Consider the following 20,960-nt stretch of genomic DNA (forward strand, 5'->3'; position numbering starts at 1 on the left):
CCTCTTCCCCCATCTTCCATGCCTTCTATTCCTCAGAGAAAGGGAGCTACCTTCTACTGGCCCACCTCAGTTCAGCAACTCCCATCAGGTGTGAGTTCATCCTCTTCCCCTGTGGCCAAGTGAGACAGCCCTGCAAGGAGGAATTGCTCAAAAAGCAGACATCAGAGTCCATGTCAGAGACAGTCTACATTCCTTTTACTAATGGACACACATGAAGCCTGAGATGCCCATTGGCTACATCCATGTAGGAGGCCTAGTTACAGTAACTTACATTTCCTGAAAAAAAAAAGTGAGCGTGATGGGGAGCAAGGCAGAGACTAGAAGAACTACACCAGGAGCCATGCCACCCCCCTGGGTGGGAGTGCACCCGAGACATGATCCTCACATGGGACCCCCCTGGGTGGGAGTGCACCCGAGACAGATGATCCTCACATGGGGCCCCCCTGGGTGGGAGTGCACCCGAGACATGATCCTCACATGGGGCCACTCAGGAAGGCTGGGTGGAGAGCAAGCCGTAAACAACCACTAGACAGTTGCCATGGTGCCAGGACAGTGAGATAGCCCGAGGTTACCCCCTGTCTGGCCCCCGAAGGCCTGGAGCGGACAGACCATACCTGAGATGACTTCTGCTCAGTGCCCTAAAGCGTGAGTGGAGCATAGCACTCCTGAGACCACTCCTGCGACAACCTCAGACACTCAGAGATCCTGGGTATCACTACAAGGAGCAAGTAAGTGGTGTAGAAATGGAAGAGAAAGAGAAACAGATGGGCATGGACACAATGAGGGGAGGCAGAACTGGAGACTCAAGAGTAGTGAAGCACAGACTACTGTGATACCACCTGTGGCCAGTGTGGGGTCCTGGCCTGTGCTGCTACTAAGGGCTAATTCTGAGTCTGGGGCTCTACAGTAGAAGGGAGTCTGTTACCACCAAAGGCCAGGCAAATGTCCCTGATTTGGGCTGCTGCCCAGGGACAGGTTGATGTCTGAGGCCTGTGCAGAAGTGGCCTCATCCCTTACCTGGGCATCATGAGATAGCTGACCCTGGGGGCATGAAAGCAGAAAAGTTGACCCCACCCCTAGCCAGCGGATATGTGTGCCATGAGGGTATGAGTGTGGGAGAGTCCACCCTGACTCTTGTTTGCTGTGTAGAGTCATCAGCTGGGGTGAAACTCCCTCACCTCCCTTTTGCCCTCACCACCAGGTGCAGGCGGAAGAGCTGGCCCCAAAGGAGTCATGAGAGCTGTCCCTGATCCCACCAGCTGCAGCACTTGAGAGCAGGGCCTGAACCTCCCCTGGGCAGTAGAGAAGAACTGACCAGGGGTAGGAGGGTATGTTGGGGGAGGTGTAAGTGAGCTAGCTAGCCCTGAGGATGAGAATGTGGGAGAGCTGGCCCTGTCACTTGTCTACCACGGCATGACATGGGTGAGGGAGAGATGCACCCTCTCTATACTTTGCCACCTACAGCAGGCATGAGAGCTGGCCCAGAGTTCATCAGAATGGGAGAGCTGTCCTTGCCCCTCACCATAGTAGTACACTAGAGCTGACCTTGATGGCAAGGGCATGGATGAGCTCACTCTGAGGGTATGAATATGGGAGAACTGACCTTGCAGTTTGTCTGCTGGGATGTGTCCTGGGTGAAGGAGAGATGTCTTTCTCCTCTCCTCCAGCATAGATCTGTGGAAACTATGGCAGGTAGGAAAGCTGATCCCAGGGTCATGAGAACGGGAGAACTTTTGGCGACTACAGCCTTGTTTCTCAAAGGCTGCAACACTTGGGAGAGCTATAGCACTGCACATCACCTGGGTAGCAAGGTAGTGCTGGCCCTACTGGTGGGTTTCTGGTGAGCCTGCTCCAACGCATGAGAATGGGAGGGCCAGCAAGTTATCAGCTCAGATATCCGTCAGGCCCAGATCCAGGGCTTTGAATTGGCCCACCTCGAGACCTAACCCATTGATGACTTGCTAGAATGCATGGAGGGGCCAGTCCTACAGATCCAAAACTACAGGCTCTCTATAATATAGGGCAACAACAGGCTATCCCAGAGGAGGTCCAGTGAGGTTCTAGTATTGAACAGTGAAAGCTAGAAGCCTCAACAGGACCAATGAGTCATTGCAATGAACATGTGCAAGCAAAGACGTATGGACAAAGGGGGGTACTGTGATACACTCCGTAACACTACAGCTTCCACAAGATTATTTTTTTTCTGTTGGTGGTCTGGTTGGGGACAGGTATGAAGGGAGAGAGAGAGAGAGAGAGAGAGAGAGAGAGAGAGAGAGAGAGAGAGAGAGAGAGAGAGAGATGAGTGTGATTGGTGTGCATGATGTGAAATTCACAAAGAACCAATAAAAAGTTTTTAAAAACTAACATAATTTTTTCTGATTTTGCACTTTTTTTCCTGCTATGCTCATTAGAACTAGTGGATATTGTACCAGCTTCTTGCCTGATGTTCTGCCTACCATGGAAGCACCACATTTCCATTATTATGTTTAAGTCCCTGTCAGTCAATTTTCTCTCTGTTTTACAGGCTCCTTTAGTGAGAACAAGTCTTGCCTTCATGCTACAATTTCTCAGTTTCTGGGAATTTCTCATTTCTTTCCTGAGAACACATTTAAGAAAATATCTGTAATTTTGTACATTTCTATAAATTGTGTAATTTTAGTTATTTACCTCTTAAATTGTTATTAGCAAGTAATCCTTGTATAAAGGGGGAGCTTCATTGTGAGATTTGTTTTGGTCATTTTTACAACATTTCCATATTATTGTTCTTGACTATCTGTTCCATTTGTTGTTTGTTCTCTTGATGAATTTTTCCTTCAATGTCAAGAGAAAGCTGCAACCTCAGAGCCGATTCAGAGATAAAGTTCAGAAAACAAGCGAGAAGTCACACCCAAGAGGATTCATTAATGTATTGTTTCCTAGACTAACATTTCCAAGGGAGGCCATCTCTGCTGGGGGATAGATCCCTCTGACGACGGCAATAGAAAAAAGAAGAAAGAAGGACATGAGCTCAAAAGACAAAGTAGTGTGCTCTGTAATGAAGGCTCAGATTACACCTGTCTTGGGGTACATTTAGGTGGGGCACTTTGGGCTTCTTTTACAATTTCCACCTTCTTCATACACCTTTGCTCTTTCCTTCCAGATGGAAGAAGAAACAAGGAAGTCAGAGAATCTGGATCCAAGACCAGCTGGATAATTGACATGGCGCTAGAGGGTTTCCTTCCGTAAGACCGGTTAAACAACAAAAATAAAGTGTCTAGTCATACTCAGGTGTGAGAATTGGAAAGACATTGGTTCATAGGACATTACTCAAAGACTGCTGGATGCCTGGCTTCCTCCACATCTATCTCCAGAGAACATCTGTAGATGAAAGGAAGAAATAGAACAGCCCTGACATCTGACATTGTAAGGAGTCCTTCTCTACTTAACCAGCTTAGCTAAACAAACCAATTAAGTATCACTGAAAAGCCACTTCTGCCCTCTTTGTACTAAATACCCCTAATCTTCATGCAGTTGAAGTGCATCAGAGGTTATCAGGTGTCTAGCCTTCCCATCACCTGGGGTAATGAATTTGTCTCTCACTTAATTAAATGTATAACCTCTGAGCATGTGATGGCAACATAGGTTTTCAAGGAGACCCTAAAGTCTTAAACTACAGTGTCAGATTTGCTATTGCTTTGATTTCCGCTGTCCATTCAATTGTTCTATTTTAGTACTCCACAAGTACTTGCATCTGCTGTGTTGTAAATACACATCACTTCACACTGCAGTAACCATACATCAGTTTTTATAAAGATGCCTTTCTGTAGTATTTAGTAATAAAAATATGAATGTTTCTTTACTAGGACATTTATGTGCAGTGAGGTACTGATATACCCTTGTGTGCTCCTTACTAGTACTTCCACAAGTAGCGATGTCCTAAATCCTTGAGTCCCGCTGTCGTTTTGCATCCGGTATATTTTCCCAGCAGTATACCTGTGTATGGCTACACTCAGATATCCATGTGCTCTGCTTTATGAGAAGACTGTTGTCTAGAGCTGACTGCCTCCTTTCCAGCAATAATTTCAACACTCATCTTCAGAACATTTCTCAAGACACAACTGAAAGCCAAAATTCTAGATATCTACAAGCAAAGTTGCTTTTACACAAGAAAGATAGCATCTTCTTGGGGGGGTTATGAAAGGGCTAACATAAAAGCTCCATCAATACTAAGAAAATTCAAAGGACTCCTCTGTTTCTAGGAAACTCAAAATGGAGTTCAGGAACTTGTCCTTTGGAAGTGGCTTCATCTTGGTGGGGATTCTGGATGACAGTGGCTTTCCTGAACTGCTCTGTGCCATTATCACAGTACTCTACATGTTGGCTTTGACCAGTAATGGACTGCTGCTCCTGGTCATCACCATGGATGCCCGGCTGCATGTGCCCATGTATCTCCTCCTTGGGCAGCTCTCTCTCATGGATCTCCTCCTGACATCAGTCATTACTCCCAAGGCTATCACGGATTTTCTTCTGAGAGATAACACTATCTCCTTTGGAGGTTGTGCCCTCCAGATGTTCCTGGAACTGGCAATGGGTGGTGCAGAGGACCTCCTTCTAGCTTTCATGGCCTATGACAGGTATGTGGCCATTTGTCATCCTCTGAACTACATGATCTTCATGAGGCCAAGGGTCTGCTGGCTCATGGTGGCTGCATCATGGATACCGGCATTCCAAATGTCCCTGGCATTTACCATCAACACCATGCAGTATCCTTTCTGTAAATCCTGGCAGATCAGACATCTGTTCTGTGAGATGCCTCCCTTGCTGGAGCTGGCCTGTGCAGACACCTCTAGTTATGAGCTTGTGGTTTATTCGGCAGGTGTGCTCATGTTAATTCTCCCTCTTACTGCCATCGTTTTCTCTTATGCACGAATTCTGTTCACTGTTCTCCACATGCCCTCAAATGAGGGCAGGAAGAAAGCCCTTGTTACCTGCTCTTCACACATGACCGTCGTGGGCATGTACTTTGGGGCTCTCACAGTCATGTATGTTCTACCCAGTTCCTACCACAGTCCCAAGCAGGACAACATCCTCTCTGTTTTCTACACAATGGTCACCCCCGCTCTGAACCCCCTCATCTACAGCCTGAGGAATAAGGAAGTGACTGGGGCTTTGAGGAGAGTGCTGAGAAATACTTGTTGCCATCACCATGGGCACTCAAGGTAGTTCCAATATGTCTCACAAATAGAATTCTTCCTCCTCATCAGAGGATTTCTGCTATGTAATACTCCTGAAAACAGTGGGCAGTAAAATGTGTGTGTCTTTTGACTGAGAACTATGGCAGTGCAACAATTTTTAAAATGACTTTTTGAATATTCTCCTCACATGGTATTTAAAAGGATAAAATTCATACTGTTTAGAGTTTCTCTTTGTCATCCTTATTCTCTAATAGAGCGGTTTAGATAGAATTCCAAAAGGGAAGTACCCACTGGACATGAACCTGAGACTTTGTATCATATTAGAAAAAGAAATATAGAAAATAATTTCAAGTGGTGACTCATAGATTATTAGGAAGGGATGACTGATGTTTACACAAATTTTAAATTAAATAAAGTCAGCCAAGCATAATATTGACAACAGCAGGCTCGTGTAACGTCTACCTGATATAGGACCATTTTTACTCTCCCTCTTTTTCTAAGTGTAAGCTTTTATGGATGCTCTGACTGATGCTATTGTTTTACAGGAGAGGGAAACAACCTTTGTCCTCCTCCTTCCTTTGTTCCTTTCTTCCTTCCTTCCTTTTGCAATGACGGAAATTGAAGTGAAAATAAATGCTTATATTTTCTATATAATACGAAAAATATGAATAAATACTTTCCACTTTTTTCCTAAGGATGTCTTTAAATATCTCAGCAAATTCTAAGGGTCTATATGTTTGTTATGTATATGTATCTGGTTTAAACAATTCCAAATATGTACATGTTTCATAATATCATATAGTACCTGATATATATGCATAATTTGCATGGGTTTTGTATCAGTTAAAGTTCAATTGGAACAGGTGTGGTAGTACATCTCTTTAATTCCAGCTCATGCAGCAAGCTGATTTCTGTGAATATGAGGCCATGCTAAACAGGGTTCATAATGAGACCTTGTCTCAAAAATGCTTGAAACCTAGAAAACAAAATAAACTACAATGTACCTTATCTTCTCATTAATCCAAAAATATTGTATGCACTAAATGTCTTGGTATTATTGTTTGTTAGAATTAATTAATTCATTCTATTCTTTTTGGCATTTACAATTTTATACATGCAAAAATGCCTCTTTGTCAGAACCATCTATTACTCCTGCTTTCTCAACACATCTATTTTCATACTTCATATCTTCCTTTTTCCTTTAAAAACACTGTGAAAAATTTGGTTTGGTGGTGTTTAATTCTTGACCCCTTTATTAACCCTTTGTCAGATTTAGAGTTGGCAATGATCTTTTTCCAGTCTGTAGACTGTCATTTTCTTCTGTTGACAGTGCCCTTTGCCTTATAGAATTTTCACTTTCATGAGGCCACATTTATTAATTGTTGATCTTAGAACTTGAGGTGTTGGTGTTCTGTTAAGGAAGTTGTCGCCTGTACCAATGAGTTCAAGGCTCTTTCCTACTTTTTTATCTAAAGATTTAGTGTGTCTGGTTTTAGGCTGAGGCCTTTATGATAAATATGTAGATATCCAGTTAGACCAGAAGCATTTGTTGAAGATATTATCTTTTTTCTGTTGTATAGATTTGGCTTCTTTGTAAAAAATCAAATGACCATCGGTGTGTGGGTTTATTTCTGGGTCATAAAAATGGGGTACAGAGCTAAACAGAGAATTCTCAACAGGGAAACACTTAAAGAAATGTTCACCAGAGAAATGCCAATCAAAATGATTCTGAGATTCTATTTTATACCTACCAGAATGGTAATGATAAAAAACTCAAGTTACTACACATGCTAGTGAGGATGTGGAGAAAGAAACACTCTTCTATTAGTGGTGGGAGTGCAAACTTATGTAACCACTTTGGAAATTAATCTGACACTTTCTCAGAAAATGGGGAATAAGTGCTACCTCAAGACTCAGCTATATCACTCCTCAGCATTAACTGAAAGATGCTCCACCATACAACAAGGTCATTTGCTCAACTATGTTCATAGCTTTATTCATAATAGCCAGAATCTGGAAACAAGTTAGATGTCCTTCAACTGAAGAATGGATAAAGAAAATATGGTACATTTACACAACGCAATACTATTCAGCTATTTAAAACAAGGAAATCTTGAAATATACAGACAAGTGGATGGAACAAGAAATAATCATCCTGAGTGAGTTAACCCAGATCCAGAAAGACATGCATCGTATATATTCACTTATAAGTGGATATTAGCCCAACAGAGAGGTCATCTGAGAGACTCCACCCATTGCAGTGTTGGGACAGATGCTGGAGTTCACAAATGGACTCTGGGTGGGACCATTGAGAGTCCTATGAAAGAGTAAATGGTAAAAGGACCGGGAGAGGTCAGGAGCCTCACAGGGAGACCATCAAGGTCAATGGATCTACACCCAGAGAGGCCTACAAAAACTGATGAACCAACAAAGGACAATGTGTACAGAGAACCTAGACCCTTGTTCAGATATAGCAAATAGACAGCTCATTCTCCATGGCTGTGGGGGAAGCTGGGACTGCCTCTAAAATGAACTCTGGTGCCCCCAATTTGATCACTTCCCCTTGGTGGGGAGGTCTGGCAAGCAAACAGAAGAAAGGGATGCAGGCTATCCAGATGAGACCTGATAGGCTGTGGTCGGATGGTGGGGGAGGAGGAACCCTTCTTGCAGAGCTCTAGGGGAGGGGAATAGCCTGGAAGAGGGAGGGAGGGCGGGAAGAGGAAGATATGAGCAAGGGGATAACAATCTGGATGCAATGTGAATAAATTATCATAATAAATAAAATTTAAAAAGACACAGTGAGCCCAAGTAGTGCTGCCTATATGCACATAGATGTGAGATCGTCCACTGACACATGGGCCACCTGCCAATCACCACCTGCCAAAGAAACATGAATGTTCCTCATTAGCCATCAACTGCCAGTGACTCATAAGCTAGGGATGGAGATAGGAGCCCCCACCTCACCCTATGGTGAAATTTTAACTGGATCAGTCTTGTTCAGGGTTATGCTATTAACCATAGCTTCAGTAAGTTCTTGTGTACAACTGTCATGCCTTATCCAGAGGCCTGCCTTTCACAGAACTCTTTCCATGCTCCATCTTCCATTCTTTTCACACCTTTCTCCTGCAATGTTCCCAAGCCAGAAGTGGGAAGGTTGATAAATATGTCCCATATTTGTCTAAGCATTCACAGTTGATATTATCAACACTTTGGACCATCAAAGCCTCTGCCTTAACCAGCACCCTCCATAATAAGAAGTCTCCCTGATTAAAACTGAGAGCTGCACAGATCCCTGAGTCTCCTGTGGAATAGGCCTCATATTCAGCCAAGAGAGCAATTGGTAACCCTCATGAGCCATTTTGCTGAAATTATGCCAGTGGGTATGTTTGCCTAGCAAACATCTATTATAGTGTGAGGGACCCAGAGCAGAACAAGACCACTGATAATTTTTTCTACCAATAGGCTGCACGGTGCCTTCTAGCACCATAAAAACTGATGAGCAAGTAGAGTGATTCCTGAATATTCAATATTGATTTATTTTTGTCCTACAACCAAAGCATACAGAGTTTTTAGCAATTGGGTTTACCATCTAGTTATGGTAGACAATCATGAGCAATTATAACATCTCTCTCTCTCTCTCTCTCTCTCTCTCTCTCTCTCTCTCTCTCTCTCTCTCTCTCTCTCTCTCTCTCTGTGTGTGTGTGTGTGTGCTTATTTTTCTGTGAATTACACTTTAATTATCTTATCTTAGGCTGTGACCTTTACTCTTCAGTCATAAAAATATGATGGTATTTTTTTATCCATGTCACTGCTGAATATGTTTAAGTTTTTAATTGATTTCATTTGGCATTTTGTGATATTTTCAATCTCATACAAATATGTATAGGGGAGGGATTTCAATCCATAGTATAGAGCCTTGTTTTGAGGTACTAGTAGTTTGGAGGTTAATATTAGATTTTAAGAATCCAGAAAAGTTCAGATAAATAAAAGTAAGCAGTAAGAATTCCTTCAGGAAACCAGCACCAAGAATTCTATCACTCAGGGCCTAGATGGGTCCCAAATTTGCAAGGTGGCTTCTTGTCCATGATGTCTAGGGTACAGATGAAAAGGAGTGAGGTCTGAAGCCTTATGAGAAGCAGAGAAGTGAGCTTTTCTTACTGTTTCTTGAGGCATATAGCCCCAAATATTGCCTAAATTGGAAACAGAGCTTTTATTCCACAAAACCAAAATGAAAAGATTCAAGACAACATCAACTGTTCATGGGTTACATTTAATGCTGAAGAGGTTCAGATGCCAAAGAAAGAGGAGGACTTTCTTCTTTCAGGGTGCTACAGGAGTGTGAATAGTCGGTCCTCGTATCATGGGCCAAAAAATTGCCTAATATTTACCATTGCCAAAAATCCATGTAGAAGGAAATTTATGCAGGTAATTAGCTGGTGTCTAGAGCAGGGTCTTAGGGAAGTGAAGAGCTGAATACATCTGCATGCTTCGCTTTACTTTCTGTCCTTGGCAGAAAATCCTTCTGAGACCTGCAGTGAGGTCTCCTCAGTGAGGAGAACTAATATTCAACATATTTAGCTATCAGAGAAATGGAAATAAAATCTTATTGATTCTATGTCATTCCAGTCAAAATGTGTACCAAGAAAGCAAACCACACCCCCTTATCCGTTCACCCTCTTGCTCTTGCATGATTTTAGTGTCATCTTTCTGAATGTTACTCAAGCTTTGAAGATGTCCCACTTGGGACTAAGCAGTCATAAACACTTATAAATACATCAACTAGTTATACATATTTGCATTAGTTTCCTGGCAATTCAGTATTATAGCATGCAGTTTTCAGTTCTTGGTAAGACCACTGATGTCTTTTCTTCCCAAACAGCCTTCACAGCACCCCCAAAACTGAATGCTAGCCAGCAGAGAAGGTGATTGCCAAGGCTCTACTGATAACCCAGGGCCTATTATAGCCATTTTATCCATAAACTCACAGCAGCCATGTTATTTTTTGTTGTTCTTGTTGTTGTTCAAGACTTTACGAGACCAAGACTGTCAAGATTCCCACAAGAAAGAAAAGGAACTCTTGATATTCCATCCCTAATTGATGAGATTTGAAATCTGTAAAATATAAAAGATGCCAGCATATCATGTTTTCTTGCCAACTTAAATATATTGATAAGTTCTGTGGGAAGAAAGTCAATATTCTTTGTGCATTTGACAACCAGTAGATTACCCATGCACATATTTACAGATCTAATTGGACTTAGTGGGTTATTAAAGCCTAAAGAGGACACAAAGTCAGAAGATATTTTTTATTCTTGACATTGTTTCCTGTTGTTTGGCAATTCATAGCTCCACTTTGAGACTTTCTTAGAGACAAGCACTCCAGAGGATGCTTCAGAGTTCCAGGCTCTGGCTGCTGCTCTGGATTCTGGCTGCTGCAGTTGCAGTCACCTTTTCTGAACTGCTGGCTTGCTGTTTAATGGGTCTGCTGAAATCCTGACTATGAACAGTGGGACCACTCTGAGGAGCTGAATTTGGATTGAGCTAGAAATGATCATAATGAGTGAGTTAACCCAGAAGCAGAAAGACTCAAATGGTATATACTCACTTATATCTGCATACTAGCCCAAGGGGCATGTCCCACGAAAGCCTTCACTTACCAGGAAACTGAGACAGAGGGGAGGACATTTTAGTGGGACTCTAGATGAGAGAAGCATGGGAGAATGCCAAAGTAGAAGGATCCAGAGGGTCCTAGAAGCCTACAAGTAGAACATTATGATAGGCAGATTTGGGCCCAGGGGTCCCGCTCAAACTAAGGCACCAGCCAAGGACAAAACAGGTGGTAAACATTAAGCCCCTACCCAGATCTAGCCAATGGACAGAACAGTCTCCACACTTGAGTGGAGAGTGGGATATTACTTTCTCACGTACTCTGGTGCCTCACCTTTGACCATGTCCCCTGGAGGGGGAGACCTGGTGGCACTCAGAGGAAGGACAGCAGGTTACCAAGAAGAGACTTGATACCCTATGAACATATAGAGGGGGAGGTAATCCCCCTCAGGAACAGTCATAGGGGAGGGGAATAAGGGGAAAATGGGAGGGAGGGAAGAATGGGAGGATACAAAGGATGGGATAACCATTGAGATGTAACAAGAATAAATTAATAAAGGAGAAAAAAAATAAAAAGGTCTACTTCTCTTGTTCCCATTGACCTCTTTTCTTTCACATCTAGGGTAAGTGGGTTGGAAGGGAGCTATAAGCACTAAAGAACCTCAAATAAAGTAGGTTTGAAAAACATCAAAGCCTACACTTGGCAGCCCCACCCCGACTCCCAGGCTCAGATTTGTTGGCGCCATTGATCTCCTTGTGGAGCTCCTGTCCCTCCAGGTCCTTCTATCCCTCAAGTCTTCCATAAGAGTCTCTGGGCTTCACTCCAAAGTTTGGCTGTGAGTCTCAGCATCTGCATCAATGCCCAACTGGGTGGAGTCTTTCAGAAGACCTCTATGGTAGGCTCAAGTCCTGTTCCTTCTCATCAACTGCTTCCAATGTCTAATTCTATTTGTACTCCTGAATGAGAACTAAGCATCCTCCCTAGGGTCCTCCTTGTTATTTAGCTTCTTTAGGTCTGTGTATTGTAGTGTGGTTATCCTGTACTATGTGGCTAATATCCACTTATTAATGAGTATATACCATGCACGTCTTTCTGAGTCTGAGTTACCTCATCTTTAATTGGATTATTTGGTTTGTTGGTGTTTAATTTCTTGAGTGCTTTATATATTTTGGGTATTAGCCTTATGTCAGATAAAGTGTTGGTGAGGAACTTTTTCCAGTCTGTAGGCTGTTGTTTTGTTCTATTGACAGTGTCCTTTGCCTTACAGAACCTTTTTAGTTCCATGAGGTCTCATTTATTAATTGTTGATCTTAATTGTTGAGCTCTTGGTGTTCTGTTCAAGAAGTTCTCTCCTGTGCCATTGAGCTCAAGGTTCTTCCCCACTTTTTTCTTCTAACAGATTTAATGCATCTTGTTTTGTGTTTAGGTCTTTAATCCATTGGACTTTAGTTTTTTCAGGGTAATAAATAAAGGTTTATTTGCATTTTTCTGCATGTAGACATTCAGTTCGACCAGCACCATTTGTTGAGGATGCTATCTTTTATTCGTTGTATGAATTTAGATTCTTTGTCAAAAATTAAGTGTCTTAAGGTGTCGGGGTTTCATTCTGGATTGCATTGAATCTGTAGATTGCTTTTGATAATATGGCCATTTTCACTGTTGATTCTTCTGATCCATGACTTGGAAGATCTTTTAATCTTCTGATATCTTCTTAAATTTCCTTCTTCAGAGACTAGTAGTTTTAAGATGGGGCCACATCTCTGTCTGTGACCCTATATTGGCAAGTGTTATTGCCAAAGGCCAGGCACACTTGCCTGGTCTAGGTTGCCTCCCAGGGACATGTTGATGATCGCATGTTTTACAGAGGTGGCCCACCCTTTACCTGTGCATCCTGGGAGAGCTGGGGTTGTGAAAGAAGTAAAGTTGTAACAAACCCTAAACCAGCTGTAGTACTTGGGAGAGTGGCCCTGTACATTGCCATAATCAGAGTTGTAGGTGAACTGGCCCAAGGACAGGAGCCTGGGAGAGCTGGCCCTACCACTTGTCTCACATGCAGTGACAAAGATGGGGGAAAGATACTCTCCTGCCAACCTCATCCCCACTAGCAGCTGTGGCAGGTAGGAAATCTGGCCTTAGGGTCATGAAAGCAGGAGAGCTGTCCCTGGCCCCCACCAGCTGTAGCACTAGAAAGAGCAGGTCCTAAATCTTGCCTGGGCAGTACAGAAGAACTGACCCTGGTGGTGGTAAGGGGAAGATTGCAGGGTTGCAGGCACCCTCACCTGAGGGTGAGAGCATGGGAGAGCTGGCCCTACCACTTGTCTGCTGTGAGATGTCCCTTTCTCCCCTTGCCATCCACATCTGACCCCAGTGTCTTCAGAGTGGGAAAGATGTCCCTGCCCATCACCTGGGCAGCACAGTAGAGGAGACTCTGATGGCTGGGATGTGGGTGAGCCAGCCCTGAGAGTACGAATATGGGAGACCCTGCTCTTGTCAGCTGGAAGGTGGCATGGACTAAGGAGAGACACTCTCCTACCATCCCTCATTACTGTATATCTACAGCAGGCAGAAGAGCTGGTCCTGGGGTCATGAGAGAGGAAGAGCTAGCCATGTCTCTCACTGGCTGTCGTACTTGGGAGAGTCAGGTCTGCACCTCACCAGAGCAGCATGGTAGAGCTGGCCATGGTTGCAAGGTTTCTGATGAGCCTGGCCCAATGGCATGAGAGTGGGAGACCAAGTAAGCTGACCAGCTCAGATACCTCTCAGGCACAGATCCAGGGCTTTGAATTGTCCCACTCCAACATCTATCTCATTGATGAACTGCTAGAGTGCATGAAGGGGCCAGTTCTACAGATCCACAGCTACAGGACTCCATGACACAAGAAGATATCTAAGAGGAGTCCCAGTGAGGTTCTAGTATTGATAAAGTAGCAGCAATGATTTGCAAGTAAAGAGGTGTGGACAAAAGAGTGTATTATGGGACACACTGTGACACACTACAGCTTCCATGAGATTTTTTTTTCTATTGAAGGCCAGGTTGCAAGGGTGGATGACACATATGAGGGGAGGAGAAGTTGAGTGGAATTGCTGTGTATGATGTAAAATTCACAAAGAGACAATAGAGAAATCCTAGCACTCTTTCTAATTTTGAATTTTTCTTCCATGATTAATAGAATTTGTGGATATTGCATCATCTTCTTGCCTGATGTTCTACCTAGCATGGAAGCACCACTTTCACGCTATTATGTTTAAGTCTGTGTCAGTCAATTTTCTCTCAGTTTTAGGAGCTCCTTTAGTGAGAACAAGTCTTCTCTTCATGCAACAAATTCTCACTTCCTGGGAATTTCTCATTTCTTTCCTGAGAACACATTTAAGTAAATATTTGTAATTTTATACACTTCTATAAATTGTGTAATTTTAGTTATTTGCCTCTTAAATTGTTATTTGGGGGAGCTTCATTGTGAGATTTTCCTACAAGTATATCATTTATTTTTATCATTTTTTCAACATCTCCATATAATTGTTGTTGAATACCCGTTCCATTTCTTATTTGTTCTCTTGATGGATCTTGCCTTTAATCATGAGAGAAAGCTATGGTCTCGGAGCGGATTCAGAGACACAGACTTCAGAAAAACAAGCGAGAAGTCACACCCAAGAGGATTCATTAATGCATTGTTTCCTAGACTAACGTTTCCAGGGGAGGCCGTTTCAACTGGGGGATAGATCCCTCTGACGACGGCAATAGAAAAAAGAAGAAAGGAGGAGATGAGCTCAAAAGACAACATAGTGTGCTCCTCAGCAAAGCCTCACTTCACCCCTGTCCTCAGGTACATTTAAGCAGGGCCCCTTGAGCATCTTTTCCATTTCGACCTCTTTCCCACACCTTTGATCTTTGCTCCCCGATGGAAGAAGAAATAAAGAAGTCGAAGCATCTGGACCCAAGACCAGTTGGATAATTGACATGGTGCTAGAGGGTTTCCTTCCATAAGACCTGTTAAGCAGAAAAAGTTTCTACTCGCACTCAGATGTGAAAACTGGAAAGACATCTTCATACATAGGATACTACCGAAAGACTGTTAGGTGCCTGGCTGCCTCCATATCTACCTCCAGAGAACATCTGTAGATGAAAGGAAAGAATGGAACAGCCCTGACATCTGACTTGGTAAGGCGCCCTTCCCTATTTAACCAGCTGAGCTAAATAAACCAATTAAGTATGACCTAAAAGCCTCTTTTGCCCTCTTTGTACTAAATACCCTCAATCTGCATGCAGTTGAAGTGGATCACAGGTGGTCAGTTAGCTAGGCTTCTCATGACCTGGCATAATGAATTTGTCTCTAAATTAAATGTATAGTCTCTGAGCATGTGATGCCAACATAGGATTCCAAGGTGACCTTAAAGTGTTAAATTACAGTATCAGATTTGCTGTTGCTTTGAGTTCCTTTGTCTGTCCAATTGCTCTATTTTCAACTGTTCAGACCCCACAAGTACATGCACCTGCTTTGTTGTAGATACATATCACCTTACATTGCAGTAATAGTACACCAGTGGTTTTTTTTTATAAAGATGTCTTTTGTGGAGCACTTTAGTAATAGAAAGGTGTATGGTTCTTTACTAGGACATGTATGTATGTGCAGTGACCTACTGGTGTATCCTCGTGTGCTCCTTACTAGAACTTCCCACAAGGACTGGTGTCCTACATCCTTGAGTATTGCTGTAGTGTAACATCCTGTGTATTTCTGTAGCAATATATCTGTGTATGGATGTACTCAGACATCATGTGTTCTGCTTTAAGAGACTGTTTTAGTCTAGCGATTACTACCTCCTTTCCAGTAGTAATTTCAACACTCATATTCAGGACCTTCACCAAGATACAACTAAAAGCCAAAAATTTGAATATCAATAAGCAAAGCTATTTTTACACAAGAAAGGTAGCATTGTACTGGGATATCAAAGTACAAACACAGACTAGTATATATTAATAAACTCATCTGTTTCCAGGCAACTAATGATATCACTCAAAATGGAGTTCCGGAACTTGACTTTGGGAAGTGGCTTCATCTTGGTGGGGATTCTGGATGACAGTGGCTCTCCTGAACTACTCTGTGCCACTATTACAACCCTGTACATGTTGGCTTTGACCAGCAATGGGCTGCTGCTTCTGGTCATCACCTTGGATGCTCGGCTACATGTGCCCATGTATCTCCTACTCGGGCAGCTGTCTCTCATGGACCTCTTCCTGACATCAGTTATCACTCCCAAAGCTGTCATGGATTTTTTACTCAATGACAACACCATCTCCTTTGGAGGCTGTGCCCTTCAGATGTTCCTTGAATTGGCACTGGGTGGAGCAGAGGACTTGCTTCTGGCCTTCATGGCTTATGACAGGTATGTGGCCATTTGTCATCCGCTGAACTACATGATCTTCATGAGGCCAAATGTCTGCTGGTTTATGATCGCCACATCATGGATATTGGCATCAGCGATGGCCCTAATATTTACCTTCTACACCATGCAGTATCCCTTCTGCAAATCCCGGCAGATCAGACATCTGTTCTGTGAGATCCCTCCGTTGCTGAAGCTGGCCTGTGCGGACACCTCCGCATATGAGCTGACAGTTTATTTGGCAGGCGTCTCTGTCTTGATTCTCCCTTTTGCTGTTATTTTGGCCTCCTATGCACGCATTCTTTCTACTGTGCTCCACATGCCCTCAAATGAGGGAAGGAAGAAAGCCCTTGTCACCTGTTCTTCTCACCTGATTGTGGTTGGGATGTGGTATGGAGGTTCCTCATTCATGTATGTTCTCCCCAGTCAATTCCACAGTCCCAAACAAGATAATATCTTCTCTGTTTTCTATACTATAGTCACTCCGGCTCTGAACCCCCTCATCTACAGCCTGAGGAATAAGGAAGTCACTGGGGCTTTAAGGCGGATTCTTGGAAAACGGTTGCTTCCAACAGAACCCACTTAATAGGTAGTTATATCTAATAGTTACCTCAAAGTCAGACTTCAGATATGAATAGTACTCCTGGTTGAATCAAACCAGTAAAAAAATATATCTGTCGATTTAGAGGTATGGGTATGAAACTACCTTTGTTAAATAATTTGTGACTCTTTCTCCATGAGATGTTTTATAGGATAATTCCCAGAGACAACCTCTACGTATATTTATATGAATCATCCATTTTTGGATTCAGGCAATCATCTTAGTGAGTTATAGCCACATAGAAGGTTTCCTCACCAGGTGACACTCTGGGATGTTTTCCTTCTTATGGTATGGTGGCCTTACAGAGCAATGATAAAGAGACTCAGGTCTGATGTCAGAGTACAGGGATTGGAAATCAGTGTACCTCATTTTTTGAATAAATTAGAACATGCACACTGCCTTTCTGAACCAGGTCTTTAAGTTATAAATCTCTTGTAATAAGACACCTGCTTAATAGCATTGCTGTGAGATCTGCGTAAGACAACACACAAAAAGACTTTCAGTGAGGCCTTTGGACTATGAAGATTTACATCACTGATGTTAACAGTGAGAAGACAAATTTACACTGGACTTGTAAGTGGTAGTGTATAACTTTAAATTGGATGTTTTGTAAAAATAACTAGCTATCCGTTGCTATTAAAATGGCCACTACCCTTCCGGAAATTTTTTTTTAATCTGGTTTGAGTTTGCATATGTCTTGTGTATCCTGTCACAACCGATGTGAGTTAATAAAAAATGACAACAGTTCTGTTGTTTCTGGAAAGCAGTTTCCTTGTAATTATCCACCACCTCTGCCTTCTACAGTTTTTCTACCTTCTCTTCCACAATGATGTCTAAGGCTTTGGTGGGAGAGGTGTAATGTAGATGCCCCCCTGTTGACCATTCAGCGGTCTCCTGTTCTAGGTACCTCAGGAAATCGTGGACCTCTGTATTAATTACTATCTGTTGCAAAAAGATCCTTCTCTGATGAGGCTAGAAAGATGCACTGGTATAGATATATATCTCAATTAAACTGATTTTATATATAATATACATATGTAATATATGTATATATATATATATGTCAGTTTAAATGTTTAACAATCTTTTCAACAAAATAATGGTAGTCGGTTCCCTTATAAGCCTTGTGAGTTGTGTAGCCACAGAATCTTGGTCCCAGTGACTGTGCCAGATATGTGTTGAATTTGATTGAGTGAGACTTAAATTTCATTACTAAAGTTCCTGGTTACTCCCATGACTTTCACTGGGCAGGCCACTATCACAGCTCACAAGGACTAAGATAGGATTAGACTGATAATTCCTTCCTTCATCTTTTGCCATTCTGTCACTAGTAAAGCTAGAAAATAGAGAAGCTTCCAATGCAACACCAGTGTGACATCTCCGTGTTTTATGACCCAAGCATGTGGTTGTTTAATAACCCATTGCTGCCATCAAGTTCAGTTGGGATAACCAGGAGCAGTGGCAAAAACAAGCACTGAGGGTCTATGGGAACTTACTGGCCAACAATCCCAACATTGCACTGGGCTTTTTAACTTGTTGGCCTCTTGTGTCTAATAGAAAGTGTCTAACACCTGGCACAGTTATTGGGACCAAGAATCTCTGGCTAGACAAATAAATATTCAAATAAATATTCAACATTTTTTGTTTCACCTGTTGACATTGTCCAAAATTTCACTTAGAACAAAACAGTCAGCTACAGACCCCACTCTCCTACCTGCTTTAAAACCTCACACTCACCCGCATCTGTACATGAACAGCTCACACGGCTTCTGTTGTTACCATTGTCTGACAATGGCTAACCTCCTCTAACATCCCAGCTCTCAGTTTTGCTGATTACCCAAATTATGTTGGTTTTCAAAATCTTAACATCATTTACATGTTCTTGACACAAAAGCCTGGACACATGCATAAATCACGGTCATGCGCTTCATGTCTAGTAGAAATTATAATAACAAAAGACATACTTTGTCTCCTTTCCCTGGTAATCTTGTTCAATACTCCACAAATAAAACCCAGAGATCATGTTACTTTTCCACATGTGTGTTTATGAGCAAATCCTGCCCCACTTTACTAACTCAGCCCTCACTGCTTTGACCTCCTTAGTGTCTTCTTCCAAGTAGTCTACAACTGTTACTTCATTAAGGCCAAGAAGATGTGGTGTTCTATTGCTTTATCTTCCTCCACATTATTCCATGTAACTAAATACTGCCATCCATGTTGTTGTGGAAATTAAGTCTTAAGAATCACATAATTTTCCTCTTTGCCTTATTTCCTTAACAAGTATGTTCTACCAGATTAATCTGCACAGCAGATTCTGATCCATAAACTTCTCTTTAATATCACTCACATGAATATCAGCCAAAACCATCAAACATATGTTTTCTGATGCTCAGGAGCTGCTTTCTATAAGACTTGTCTTTCTCCCTTAGTCATGGTATGACCTACTGAACTCCATGAAGATCAGCCAGGTCTCTGTACATCACTGCTACCCAGATGCACATGATCCTGTCTGTCTACCTTTCTTTCACACCTGAAACCTTGTCCACCTTTATTGACTCTAAATGAACTGCATTGTCTTTCTTGCTGCTGAACACACACACATACAGTGCAGAACTTTCCTGCTTTAAGACCTATTGCTTTAGCCTGTTCTATTTCCTTTCAGTTCTGCATCGCTTTTTTACTTCTAATCATTTCATATTCTCTTAAATGATAACATGGCAAAGATATTACAAACTTTAGTTTATGGCCCCAAACTCAAAGATATCACTAAACATATTTGCTATTTGACTCTTCACATTTAATGTTCTACAACATACTCCTTTTATGCTTTAGCTATTTTTCCTCTCTGATTTCATCCTCCAAAACAAAACAAAGTAAAGCAAAACTCCTAGAAATGTAGGCTATGCCATGTTCATGTTGTTACTAATTGTTCATAAGCCTAGGAATAGTATAGTAAAATCATTATAAGAGTAAAAACTGCATTTGAGTAAATACACCACACACACACACACACACACACACACACACACACACACACACACACATACGCACACACACACACCACTACCACCACCAACCACCAGAAAAAAGCAACTTGCCTGATTCCTAGCTGCAAAATAACCTTTAAATAATCTACCTTCAAATTTTATAAAATATAAATTTGACATTTTGAAAAGTTCAAAGGCTATAAATTTTAAAATAAATATATGCATGTAGAAGAATGCAAATCCATATATATCACCCTGCACAAAATTTAAGTCCAAGTGGATCAAAGACCTCAACATAAAACCAGATACACTAAATCTAATTGAAGAAAAGGTGACAAATAGCCTTGAATACATTGGCGCAGGAGACAACTTCCTGAACAGAATTCCAACAGCTCAGGCTCTAAGATAAACAATTAATAAACAGGACCTTGTGAAACTGAAAAGCTTCTGTAAGGCAAAGGACAATGTCAACAGAACAAACTGGCAGCCTATAGATCAGGAAAAGATCTTCACCAACCCTACATCCAACAGAGACCTAATACCCAACATATATAAAGAACTCAAGAAATTAAACACCAACAAAGCAAATAATCTAATTAAAAAATGGGACACAGAGCTAAACTAAGAATTCTCAACAGAGGGACCTCTAATGGCTGAGATGCACTTAGATGTTTTATGTTGATAATGACAATATGCGATGGAGATTGATTTACATTCAGAAATTTAGATGCACCAAGATAGGAAAGATGTCTTCTTCAAGGCTGTTAAATACAAATAGCCAAAACACTTAGAATGGAACACCTATATAATTCCTGATTTTGTTATGGTTCTTCTTGCTATTGGTAGCTTATTGTATATATGTGTAATAATATAAATGTATATGTAAAAATAAAAAAGTTTAAACTTTTTTGCATAAAAGATTTACAAGGTACAGAAGAATTCCTTGTCTTAAAACACATCTTTTATAGTATTTGATTAGAAAAAGCTTATGTTTTTAATATTTCTCACACCAGCACCACCAAAAATATATAAACATACAATTATCAAATGTAAAAAAAGAAGAAATTCTGGGTGTCCTTTGTTATCAGGGAATTGCAAATCAAAATGACTCTGAGGTTCTATCTTAAACCCCTCAGAATGGCGAAGATCAAAAACTCGAATGACAGCACATGCTGCTGAGGATGTTGAGCAAGAAGAACACTCCTTCATTG

The 20,960-nt window shown here is 41.8% G+C and overlaps 2 protein-coding genes across 2 annotated transcripts; both read left to right on the forward strand.

Moving 5' to 3' along the window:
* The first annotated feature begins 4,089 nt into the window (after positions 1-4,089).
* Positions 4,090-5,408, forward strand: LOC311592826 (olfactory receptor 2AG2-like). Its single transcript, XM_084773675.1, has one exon. It carries the CDS (start codon positions 4,249-4,251, stop codon positions 5,200-5,202), a length of 954 nt encoding a protein of 317 aa, XP_084629801.1. The 5' UTR covers positions 4,090-4,248; the 3' UTR covers positions 5,203-5,408.
* Positions 5,409-15,799: 10,391 nt separating this feature from the next.
* On the forward strand, positions 15,800-16,747 carry LOC311592832 (olfactory receptor 2AG2-like; the record flags this gene model as incomplete). Its single annotated transcript, XM_084773682.1, has 1 exon — positions 15,800-16,747. One exon carries the CDS (start codon positions 15,800-15,802, stop codon positions 16,745-16,747), a length of 948 nt encoding a protein of 315 aa, XP_084629808.1.
* Positions 16,748-20,960: the final 4,213 nt, after the last annotated feature.

The sequence above is a fragment of the Acomys minous genome (genome assembly GCF_964271855.1).
Source record: "Acomys minous genome assembly, chromosome: 2".
Taxonomy (NCBI): Eukaryota; Metazoa; Chordata; class Mammalia; order Rodentia; family Muridae; genus Acomys; species Acomys minous.